This window comes from Lepidochelys olivacea, assembly GCF_965140295.1.
Source record: "Lepidochelys olivacea isolate rLepOli2 genome assembly, chromosome: 10".
NCBI classification, from domain to species: domain Eukaryota; kingdom Metazoa; phylum Chordata; order Testudines; family Cheloniidae; genus Lepidochelys; species Lepidochelys olivacea.
In genome coordinates this window covers 58,175,738-58,188,977 of record NC_140420.1, presented here as the reverse complement: position 1 = coordinate 58,188,977, position 13,240 = coordinate 58,175,738, and the positions used below count along the sequence as shown (strand labels likewise).

General features: G+C 39.7%; 1 protein-coding gene across 1 annotated transcript in view; it reads right to left on the bottom strand.

Moving 5' to 3' along the window:
- MYO1E (myosin IE) overlaps nt 1-13,240 on the bottom strand; it is a 140,234-nt gene that overhangs the window by 64,429 nt on the left and 62,565 nt on the right. The window contains exon 5 of the mRNA XM_084640799.1: nt 1,667-1,754. Coding sequence (XP_084496925.1) covers nt 1,667-1,754 — 88 coding nt within the window. The remainder of the gene's footprint in view (nt 1-1,666; nt 1,755-13,240) is intronic.

Sequence of the window (13,240 nt, the reverse complement as noted above, 5' to 3'; positions counted from 1 at the left end):
AATTGAAACAAAATACATAGGATATGTTTGGATAGTGAAAAGTATCTGGTGATCAGGATGGGGAACAATAATTATTTTAACACTATACACATCATCACTCGGTTTCAAAGTATTTATGTCCTGTTTATGAAATAACTGCTTACTAATTAAACCTATAACCTTGGAGCCCAATCTTGCAATTCCTTAAAACAAACAAAACTTGTCAAGACAATGGGAGTTTTGCCTGCATAAGGAATGGTAGCTCAAGACCACAGATGGGCTAATGGTTAGCTCTGTGAGAGCTTCGAATCAGACAGTAAGGAGAAAAGTGCTGGGAGCAGGCCATGAGGAAGTCACTGGATTCTCACTTACCCAGATTCAATTATCATAAAACTCAGCCTAGCAGGTGTAGAGCGGCATCAGCCCATAGTTTGAAGCATTGGCTGTGGAAGGGCCATTTGCTTTAATGGGAGTAGGATCAGGGTGTTAGTTTCTTGCTCAAAATTAGTGTATATTCAGGTTTGTGTAGAGAGGATTGAATTTCACACAAAAATAATACACTACTCAAGAAAATGTATCAGTTTAATCAGCTCTGTCTTGTAACTACTGAGTTTATTTTGCATCTTGTAGGAAGAGCTGGGATTTACTTAAAATAACTGAAACAATTATTTATAATTTGATTAAGTCCACTCCAAAAATAACACAATGCATATTTTCCCTTTGCTATTGAATGACTGTGCAATGTTCCCTGTATCATTGTCTCCACAAACAAAACAGGAAGAACATAATCATAATCAGAGCTTGTACTAAGGCCAATGTATTATGGTAAGCAGAAAAAAAAAAGCACACTGGTAAAGGGTAGCCACTACATACCAAGAATAGTTGTCTGTCAATCAGCCGATGATCTCATAGAACTCCATTAGTGGAATTTTATGGATAATTTACTGCATTAGCTTTAGTTAAAATGCTTGTGTAGATAGTGCAGACAGTAGTTTCAGAATTATTAACAAGCAACTATTCACCAATCTAGCTAGCTCCCAGAAATTACATTTCCTACTAGATAATTTGTTTAAAATTATGTTTAATAAAGGTCCTTCTCTTTTCCCTCTAATGTGTGAACACAAATCCATGATTTAATGGGAGATATGAACCACTGAGACAGTTCAATTCTCTCTGGATCTGAAAGGTCTAGTAAAAATTCATATTTGACGTTGTAGAAAAAGCAGATTTTCTGAGGTGTTGTTAAATAATGTTTGGTTGCTATAAATTAAACTCTTCTCCCTACAGCTTGAGGTCACAAATTCCCTTAAAAACGTTTTTCCCCAAAATCTTTAACCTTTGAATAATTCAGTATCAACACTGAAGCTGTTCCACAGGGGTCTGTTCAGACTAGTAGGTTTTCATCTTATGGACTCCCCATCCACAGGTGGAGGACCAGCAGATCTGTGCAGGGGTGAATCCCTGGCCCCAATTCATCCGTCCCCTACAGAGTACAATTCATGGATACCTGAACTCTGGAAGACCCATTTGTGCAGTAGAGCCACACCAGTTTCTATGCTAGGGGATCTATGTTGGCTGTACATGTGTGCTCAGCCATTTACCTCGTAAGTGTTATCTCTTGCATTGTGGCTATACAGTAAGATTTGACATGGTTTCTTTACAGCAACATTACACTATATCAACTCACCTGTACCTTGGGGCCACCTCCTGATATTTTAGAGATGTAACTCATGATATATTTAGCAGCTACAGTCTTTCCAGCACCGCTTTCACCGCTAGGAAGAGAGGAACACAAAGACACATCTGTTAAGTTGTTCAGACCGGAAAACAACATGGAACTTGATAAAATGTGTGATACTGCCATGCTCAGCAGCACTAAAACTGTGTAGATAGAGAGGTTACCCCAAAATAAAAGTCTGATAGTTAGACCTTCATGATATAGTTTTCTAAGGAAACACTGAGGAAAACGTAACTAAAAGAAGAAAGATAAATTATCTTTCCTACCAAAAGGTTTTCCAACACAGGCCCAAATTCTACACTCTGATACACTAATTCAGGAACAACTCTAGTGAAGACAAGTATAAATACAGAGTAACTCAGGTTTCCACTGGAGTTGTTTGAGATTTACCTTGTTTAACCAAGAACAGCTACCAAATAATAAATATGCCCCAAATTTAAATCAGGTGATTTAACAGCATATAGAATATGACATATAACATTCTAACGTGATACTTCTGGGGCATGTTTGTCACTGAATGACATAGAATAAATAATGTTACACACACACACACACACAAAATCTCCACCAAACATATAAAAAGAGGAAGTATTAAAACAAAGAAAATAATATACTTAAGCTGAAATTTTTCAAGGGGCTAAGAACCCAATTCCCATTGGATTTTTAGTGGGATTTGTGTGCCTAATTCCCTTAGGTTTCCTTGAAAATCCCAGCCTTATGTTTTAAGGCAAGCCATCTGCCTAGATTCCACAAGAGTCTTTTCTTTTTTTTTTTAGGCGTTCCTAAATGAAATAGTCATTCAGGATGTGATTAATAATGACTCACTGAGCACTATCTTCCTGGTCTTATGCCTCTTGACACAGGCTACGAGAAGGCTTAATACTCCACTCTAACTTTTCACAATTCCTTCCTCCCTTCCTTTAAAATATTTCACTTCAGTGGTGACATTAGGATACATCTTGCAACAGACTAGGAGTCCCTTTCATCTACTGCTAGCTTTTGGACAAAGATCACAGGACCTCTCATGGGGGGGGGGGGGGGGAAAGGTTCTGTGTTGAACTGGAATGGGTTAAGATGATACTACATACGGGGCATGATTCTGATCTCGCACTTGAAAATTGTGATTTCAATGGAATTAGTCATAATTTACATTGATGTTGGTGCAAGTCACATCAGTCCTCATATTTAGCACAGTTAACCCATCTTACACCACTTTTGATGAGACAAATCAGGTCTCATCCAGATGGTGGTGAGAGGGCACAGTATTGTATTTTGAAATCGTTTGTCCTCATGCATAAAAGTCTGAGGGATCCTCAAGTCTCTGAACAAATTCAACATGTTTTGATACCATGGGTCAGACTATGCACAGTTGTGCCTGGGTGTGGACCAAATGCATGCCCTGCTCAAGTCCTGCCCCATATTTCCCAGGATAACCTCCGCTTGTGTTGGAAAGGGGAATGGATTTGCCAGTTGATGCCAATGTGTAACTCTCCATTAGCATCAACGATGGTCAAATTCCCAATAGGTTCAGTTCTGATAAGCGCTCAGAAGTTCAGATGCTTATCCAGACATCCTGGGTCTGTAAAACCAGACTGAAATTCTCACAAGGTACCTCATCCTTTGGGCTTCCAGTCAATGTAAAAATATTGTGAGAAGAGCCATCAGAAATGTCACCACGTTGGCTTCTCATCCTGATAACAACTAGGAAGCACAGATCAAATATTATCATTTTTTAAAAAGCTGAATAGTTTTTGAACCTCTCAACAATTTTTTTTCTGAATTCAGTTTGAGTTCTGGGTGAAGGCTTGAGTCAGTTATTTTATTATTTGAACCACTTCACCTAACCCTAATCAGCATGAAGAAGAGAATGCAGCCATTTGGCTTTATCCTCTGGAAAAATCTGAAGTACAGCTACATTCACTACAGCAGGGAGAGTAATCTCTGCATTTAGAAGTCCACATCAACAGAACGTCTGAAAGCTAAAAATAGAAAAAGTGCAGTTCTTCACAGCAAAGTCTGGCCAGAGTGGATACTCAATTTTAAAAGCAGGAAGGATAAATCCATCTAACCTGAATCAGATACCTGGGCTAGTGTATAAAGCAAATATAAAAAGAAACTAAAAGTTAAAATTGAAGTGAACAGCACTGATTTATATTTTCCTTTTCCAATTTCCTATTGGAGAGAGTAGTAACAGATTTTGATAGGATTCTACTAAATATTTCTAATGTGAAGCAAACTTTTGAGAGAACTGGTACACAGAAACTCAAGGTAACACTAGTAAAATCTAGGAATAAACTTCATGTCTATAATATGGTATTCATATCCTCACACCATTTCAAAGCACAGTCACAAGCAATCCGAATTATGTAATTGGAGCATCGGCGGCTTCTAGTGATACCAGTTTCCAAACTGCTCAAACATTGGTTAAACATCTCTTAAAACATTTTGGTGCATTAACGTGAAGCAGTAAACCTTGAAATGTTTCCTCCTATTCTGTGGGCCCAATTTGTGCTGATACAAGAGTCAGGTCCTTTCCCGACCCACCAAATGCTTTGCATTGCTCCGTCAGTGCAGAACAGCCAGTAGCCAGAATAACCGGCTATCAGGATTTAGAGATATAAAGAATCTTTCCTTCATGCCTCTGACACCACTTCCCCTGCCAGTTTTAGGGATGTGTTGTGGCGAGAGACGAGTGACCAGTTTCCATCTGTCAGAATAGCTCTTAAGGACCATTGTTGCTGGGTGAAACTTACAGAAACCCTGATGCTATAATTGAGATCAGGATTTGAGCAAATGGAAGCTCTTCTTTGGTATGGAGTGCCGGACTGGGCTCAAAGTCACTTTTCAGCATCAGGATTGCCATTGGCAGTAGGCTAACAGCTGTCTTTCATCATGCGAGCCTCCATTTTGCTGGGTTGCACAAAATGGGTTCAGCTCGCTTTTAAGTTTGACCTGAGTGAAGTTTCAGCATTTTCTTCCCTGCAACTGTCTGACTGTGGAGACTAAAATGATTAAACACCCAGAAATAGATTGAAGGAGTTTGGAAAAACAGATGAATGATGATCCTGCAAGTCTAAAATAAATCTGCAAACATATTATAGGAGCAGGGATGGGGTCTGTCCTTTTTTCTCTCTTTGTGTAGTACCTAGCACATTGTGGGAGCTATAGGAAACAAATATCAATGGACACAAATTCATCTCTGGTTTAACTCCCATTAGGTCAGTGCAGTTCCACTAGGGATGAATTTTGCCCATTGTGAGAATATTCTCTCTCTCTTAGGGTTTTATATTAGCACCCATCACCATGGTGTCTGAGTGTGCCCATGTTAAACAGCTTAGCAAAGCTAGATCCCTAGTGGACTTAATGAAATCTTCTGCTCTGGCTTTTTCTTAGATTAAAGAAAACTTTGGGTTTTTTTTCTTTAAACATGGGAATATTCTGATTATGGTAGAAAAACTTTATCAAAGAGGGAAGTTTTTGCAATGTGACGTAAAGTTTAGTTATTTATTTCTGTAATGCAGGCATTTCTATAGTGCTGTCTGTTTTCTCCAGTAACAGCTGACCCTGTTTGGATACTGTTTTTACCTAGTTAGGAGATTATAGGGAGTCACACCTCTCAACCTACCAGGGTTCTAGTGTGGGACCACAATGTATGACAAATATTCAAAATGAGGGATACACAAAAAATTATTCAAACTGCTTTGTAACCTCAATTACATGATTCCTTATTTCTGATATAAGCAAACCTCAACAATAAGAATGAGGAGGCTCCAAATTTGTGTGGAGCACAGGTAATTTCAGGACTAAAATGAGGGACATTGGTGGAAATTGCAGGGAGAAAGAAAGCAGTATGTATGGATCCGCTATATTTTAAAAGTATGGAGACATGAGAAGAATTAAAACAGTTCCCTACAGGATCATAGAATCATAGAACTGGAAGGGACTTCGAGAGGTCATCTAGTCCAGTTGCCTGCACTCAAGGCAGGACTAAGCATTATCTAGACCAGGGGTGGGCAAACTTTTTGGTCCGAGGGCCACTTCTGGGTGGGAAAACTGCATGCAGGGCCGGGGCAAGGCGCTGGGGTGTGGGAGGGAGTGAGGGATGTGGAACGGGATGCGGTGTGCAGGAAGGGGCCCAGGTCAAGGGGTTGGGGTAGAGGAGGGGTGTGAGGTGCAGCAGGGGGCTCAGGGAAGGGGGTTGGGGTGCAGGAGGGGTGCAGCGTGCAGCAGGGGGCTCAGGGCAGGGAGTTGAGGTGCAGGAGGGATGTGGGGTGCAGCAAGGGGCTCAAGGCAGGGAGTTGGAGTGTGGGGTGCAAGAGGGGTTCAGGCTCTGGCTTGGCACCGCTTACCTGGAGCAGCTCCGGGGTGGCAGTGGCATGCACTGGGGCCAGGGCAAGCTCCCTGCTTGCCTGCCCTGGTCCCGTGCCATGCCGCTCCCAGAAGCGGCCGGCACCACATCCCTGTGGCCCCAGAGGAGGGAGGGGGGCAGAGAGCTCTGCGTGCTTTTCTTGCCTGTGGGTACCTCCACCGAAGCTCCCATTGGCCACGGTTCCCCATTCCCGGCCAATGGGAGTTTCGGGGGAGGTACCCACAGGCAAGAGCAGCGCAAGAGCCCCCTCCCCCAGGGGATGCAGGGAAGTGGTGCCAGCCGCTTCTGGGAACTGTTTCAATTCTTCTCTGAAGGTCCAGATCCAGCCCGTGGGCCATAGTTTGCCCATTCCTGATCTAGATCATCCCTGACAGGTGTTTGTCCAACCTGCTCTTAAAAATTCACAATGATAGAGATTCTACAACCTTCCTAGGAATTTATTCCAGTGCTTAACCACTCTGACAGTTAGGAATTTTTTCCTAATGTTCAACCTAAACCACCCTTGCTGCAATTTAAGCCCATTGCTTCTTGTCCTATCCTCAGAGGTTAGGAAGAACAATTTTTCTCCCTCCCCCTTGTAATAACCTTTTATGTACTTGAAAACTGTTATCATACCCCTCTCAGTCTTCTCTTCTCCAGACTAAACAAACCCATTTTTTTCAATCTTCCCGCATAGCTCATGTTTTCTAGACTTTTAATCATTTTTCTTGCTCTTCTCTGGATTGTCTCCAGTTTGTCCATACCTTTCCTGAAATGTGGCGCCCAGAACTGGACACAATACTCCAGTTGAGGCCTAATCAGTGCAGAGTAGAGTGGAAGAATTACTTCTTGTGTCTTGCTTACAATACTCCTGCTAATACATCCCAGAATGATGTTTTGCTTTTTTTGCAACAGCGTTACACTGTTGACTCATATTTAGCTTTCAGAGTAGCAGCCGTGTTAGTCTGTATTCGCAAAAGACAAGGAGTACTTGTGGCCCCTTAGAGACTAATAAATTTACTTGTGGCACCTTAGAGACTAACAAATTTACTTTGTTAGACTCTGAGGTGCCACAAGTTCTCCTTTTCTTTTGCATATTTAGCTTATGATCCACGATGGCCCCCAGATCCCTTTCCACAGGACTCCTTCCTAGGTAGTCATTTCCCATTTTGTATGTGTGCAACTGAAAGTTCCATGTTACATTATCAATAAGAACTAAGCTGTATATAGGCTCATATTGTATTTCACTCTTCAAAGAGAGTCAAATGAAACAGGAGAGAAAACAAAAAGCCTTTCTAAAGTGGCATTCCAAAATGAAACAGCAATTACACTTTCACTTTTAAAAGATGTCCTCCCTTAGGTAGAATTATGCCTTTGGTATTGTGACCTACTAGAGATGCCATATACTTCCTGCTATGCTCCCTAAGATGCCCTCGTTTCATGTACAGTTTTGCCCATGAGCAACCAATAATTTTCAAGGACATTTCCTGTGTGATATAATAAATAAAGGCCTATATCTAGGTTTGGCAGAGTTCAATTTTTATTTTTTTTATAATTGACAGATAATATCATTGTTTATTTTTAAGCATTTTTTTTTATTTTAGTTTTTTCAGCTATTTAAATTTTCAGATGCATGAAATTATGGGGAGTCAGAATTATTTACTGACAGTAGACAGTGGAATTCAAAAAGTTAAAGCTTTAGAAACTGTTAAAACACGAACTGTCAATATCCCATGTCAAAATATATCAACTAAATATCCTTAAATCAACCAATCAGACCTGTTTTTACTATTCGTTCACTAGTCTATTTGTAAAACACTTAACTCAAAAGTCTAAATCACTGCATTTTGATGCTAGTAAGTTCTCAACCAGCATTTTTCTTACTTTGCTTCTCTGTAAATGATGATTATTGATGGACATATTTTCCATCGGTTTATGCACGTGCAGTGAAATCAATGTTTATTGACATTTATCGATAGAAATCTAACCTTTCCAAGCCTATCTGTATCTAACCACAGCAGCTCAGCATAACAGCTGGAACCTTCAAAAGGAACCACAGGGGGCTAGGTACACAACTCCAATCCAGTGGGATACAGGTGCATACCTCCCAGACAACATTAGCATGCTGTTTAGAACAACCTTCACATGGGGAAACACATAAATGGATCCCTAAAGATCCCTAAGCTTTAGTTTCCCATTTGGGGCATACCTTGCAAGACCATGCTGTAGTAACCTTAAGGGCAAGTTACAGAGAACAGGGGGATAAGAAACACTAAGACAAATAACACCGCATTTAATAAATTTGAACCCATATAAAACAGTGTCATAAATCACTGTAAACAAAAGATTTCCTCACTGTATAACTTATCCCGCCCCCACTCCCTTCTTCAAATGATGTGTGGTTTGTATTATTCATTAAATAGTGGTAGCTATGAATACTAACGTGGAGGAATTTAGTTCCATTTTATTTGTAGTCTCTAGATTTAAGTGATACTTTAAATAATGTGACTTTTGTTTCAAGCCTGCCTTTTCACAGTTTACTTTAGATTTACACATGCACATACTTTTCTAAGTTTTTACAGTTTTATTGATCAGAGACCAGTAAATAGCCAAAATTAATCTAGAACCACAATATGATGATGGTACATTATTTATATGCTGCAACAACTGTATCTGATGTACTTTGTTTGATAGTATCTTGCCTTCTGCTGAGTAAAACACAAAATTAGTTAAATGCCTCGAGAATTGTAGTAATTCCAGTAAATGATTCACCTAGAGCAGTTTTTCCATGGATACCTATCTGCTTTTTTACTTCTCCAATGATTATAAAATAATACAAGCTCCATTTTCTATCTTAGTCTCTTTATATATCATAGAAGAGCATGTTTCTTAAATTTAGAAAAAAGTGGCTATAATGGCTCAAGTTCATTAGAGAAACAAAAATGACATTTCATTTGAAATAACCTCATGTTACAGTAGGAAATGTTTCCATACATAGCTGTTACAAAAATTGCAAAATATGGTATATATTCTAAAAGAAAAAGGAAGATACCGGATTATGGAAAATAAACTGTAAGTGGCACTGACATAATTCATTTTTAACCTGGAGTTTTTCCTTACTGGAAATCAAGTTCACTTTCTTGATATCTTCCTAATCATTAAAAAATGCTTATTAGGTTTTTAAACAATTTTTTCCAGTAGTAGTTGCTGCTCTGAAAGAGTCAAATTTGCACAACACAGACTCTTAAAACTTCACTGAACTCAGAATAAAGCTAAAAAATTATGTGGAAACTTATTTCCACTTCTTCATCGTTGAGAGGAAGGGTAATTTAGTGATTAAAGTAGGGGATTGGGAGTCAAGACTTCTGACTCCTGTGCCTCCCCGACACTAATTTGTTGTGTGACTTGAGGGAACGCCACTTAGGGAGAGTGGTCACTTTGGATAAGCTATTACCAGCAGGAAAGTGAGTTTGTGTGTGTGGTTTTTGGAGGGGGGTGAGGGAGTGAGAGAACCTGGATTTGTGCAGGAAATGGCCCACCTTGATTATCATACACATTGTGGAGAGAGTGGTCACTTTGGATAAGCTATTACCAGCAGGAAAGTGAGTTTGTGTGTGTGGTTTTTGGAGGGGGTGAGGGAGTGAGAGAACCTGGATTTGTGTAGGAAATGGCCCACCTTGATTATCATACACATTGTGGAGAGAGTGGTCACTTTGGATGGGCTATTACCAGCAGGAGAGTGAGTTTGTGTGGGCGGGGCGGAGGGTGAGAAAATCTGGATTTGTGCTGGAAATGGCCCAACTTGATGATCACTTTAGATAAGCTATTACCAGCAGGACTGTGGGGTGGGAGGAGGCATTGTTTCATGGTCTCTGTGTGTATATAATGTCTTCTGCAGTTTCCACGGTATGCATCCGATGAAGTGAGCTGTAGCTCACGAAAGCTCATGCTCAAATAAATTGGTTAGTCGCTAAGGTGCCACAAGTACTCCTTTTCTTTTTACTTAAAATCCTGTACACCAATTTCCCCATCTGCAGAATGGGAGGGATAATACTTATCTACATGATTGGGACATTGAGGAGTTTTATTAGTTAATGTACACAAAGTGCTCTTAGATCTACCAACCAAGGACACTGCAGATGTAAAATATTATTCTCTTGTGTTTGGAGAAATCTACATGTAAAGTTTCATTTCTTTAGTTTTGTTCAAACCATCCCCATCAGCTTTGCCTTACACAAATATTTCTCCCCCATTCTGCTGGTGGCTTTTGCCTCACTGTTTCTTATCATGTTGAAGATTTGTGTGTGAGTGCCTTTTCCTGAGTGGCTGCTACCAGTAAGATTCAATCACATCTCCAACGACATTCTCCACTGCAGAAGTTTTCAAAAAAATCAATTGTTTGAGGCTTGCATGGGTTTTGCAATGCAGCAGCAGGACCAGATTTTTTTAAATTGACTTTTGGACTTAACCAATTTAAGATAAAGAGTTAGTCAGATTGTTTTACTGAAAGGGGGAAGATGGAAAGAAGTCTCTATTAAAGTAAATTAATATCAGTAAAGTTGTTGTACCATCCTAAGGTCATGACAGGTAGCCTTCTTGTAAGTAAATACTACCAGATGCAGATGAAAACTAAACTGATATTAAAAACAGGAAGAGAGACTTGAATTGAGAAATTTCTTCATAGCACACTAAAACACCTCATGGAAGAAGTCGTCCGAGCTGATAAAAAAGGGGAATAAAGCTTCCACCTTTGCAGAAACATAACCCTTTAAGGATAATCTGAAGAAAATATCTATTATCTCACACAAAACAGGACATTACTAATCATAACATCCACTGCCATGATCACAAGACAATGATGCTCTAGAGGGAATTTAAAACAACATCAAAACAAGTCTACAGACAACCCTTCATAGTTCAAATCTCAGCTGAGTGAATCGTTTTTTGTTGGGTTTTTTTTGGCAGTTCTTAGGTATCCATTGAAGGGCAGCCATTTTTTTATTTGGGACAGGGGGGAGGAACAATTCAATAGGCTATTAGAGTAGGATACAGAAGCCAGATCCAATAATATACACTTAAATAAATAACCATGCATATGCCTTAGCAAAACTCAGTGAAATGAAATGAAATATCAAACCGCTGCTGGAGCCTAAACCGCTTAATGTGAATAACATTTTGGCCACTATGGCTACACAGCAAATCACTTCAAACCACACTCTCCTCCATATATGGGAACAAGTGCACAGACAGATATGCTGCCTCTTGTGAATTTCAGATGCATGCACTAGTAACTAAAATTGTCAAATACCCAAGCTCTTTAACCACTCAATTGCCATGGACAAGCGGACGTTTTTGTGACATTCTGCTCCTCCTGCCCTCTTTCCTCCAGAGAGCACTGCACAGCCCTGGGGAAAGAGGGATAGAGCAATCCCTGTTTCTCCTGATCACAGGGACTCTGCAATTCTGCCCAGCACTTACGAGGGCCACACAAATGGTGCTAAGGAAGGCTCCTTGCATCCTTTCCCCTACCACCTGGACACAAACACTGTGCACCTGCATCCAGGCCAGGAAGAATCCAACCCTTGAATAGCCTCATTGTTTACATTGTCCACAACCATTCATAAAAGCTCAGTGTTCTACAGCTATAATTAGAAACATGTACAGTTTTCTTAACACACATGGTAATTATTCTACAAATAAAACAGGCTTGTCTGTCCCTTGAAAGATATATGACAAGACTCAGTATTTTCTTACTAGATGAAACTGGCTGTCTCAAAAGAGCATATATGGATAGACAGGCACTGGAAGCAGAAATGGCATCAGTGAAAGAAGAGAGAAACCCTTTTTTCAAAACAGTAAATGAACAGCTTGAGATTTTAGCTGCAGAAGGGCAGGTCCAATAAAAGATAAACAAGAGAAAACCCTTACTACCTTAGATTAATAAAAGAAAAGCAGAGCAGAACATTTCCATGGCATTCTTAATAGACTCTCACCAAAAAAAACATTTAACTTCAGTAATGTAGCAAAGACAGAAGAGCTTGATGTTTGCTATGAGGAAATCACTTTGGAATGAATTTAAAGCAGCTACTGAAAGAATAAGGAACAATAAATTGCCAGGTAAAGATCAAATTGCAAAACTGCTTAAAGCAAGTGGAAGGGGCAGTATGAAAATCCTGCTATGCCTCTTCAATTTGGTCTGCCAGAAAGAATACACCACAGAAGAAGGGAAAAGAGGGATTACAATCAAACTCCCCCAAAGAGATATCAGAGTTTTGTAACAAGTGGCATGGGATTATGCTGCTTTCAGTCCCAGGGGAAAGTCTGCTATGCCATCACCCTAAGCAGATTTAGAGACAAACAAGTTGTAGATCTTGTGTAGACCAGCTCTTCATCCTGTGTAATATTGTAGAGCAAAGCAATGAATGGTAGCCCCCAGTAGTCCTGACTTTTGTGGATTTCCAAAAGGCATTTGATAGTGTAGATACAAAATTACTGAGACAGATAATATAAAACAACAAAACCATTCAAATTCATTCAAATTATTAAAAAATTGTCTCAGAACATTCAGTGTGCAGTAAAGATAAACCAGAAGCTAATGAACTGGTTTAATGTTAACAGTAGTGTCAGGTACAGTTGCATCTTGTCCCGCATCTTGTCTGTCATTGCTATTGACTTTGTTATGTGACAGATTGTCAGTATGGAGACAGACACTGCATGAATAGACGGGGAGCCTGGAGTCTTAGACTTTGCAGTCATCGTCTGTTTTATGAATAAATCAGTTAAAGATATGCAGCAACAGACAAATGGTCTTGCAAATTCTGCCAAGCCATTAGATCTTATTATTAATAAATCAAAGATGAAAGTTATGAAAATTAATTTACCTACCAAAGATTTTATCTACTTGGAAGGTGAAGCCTTGAAAACCATTACTAAATGTACTTAGGTGGTGATTTCATATTCGATATAAAGTCCAGAACAGGTAAAGCAACCGATGTATTTCAAAAACTCTACACAGTAGGGAAGTCCAATGTGATTAACAAAACCACCAAATTAAGATCTTTAGAAACACTGTCCTAAATGTTCTCTTCTATGGAGCAGAGTCCTGGAAAATAGTAAGTCCATCCAATGCAAATTGAACAGCTTTCATTATAGGTGTCTGTAGAGAATGTTCGAAG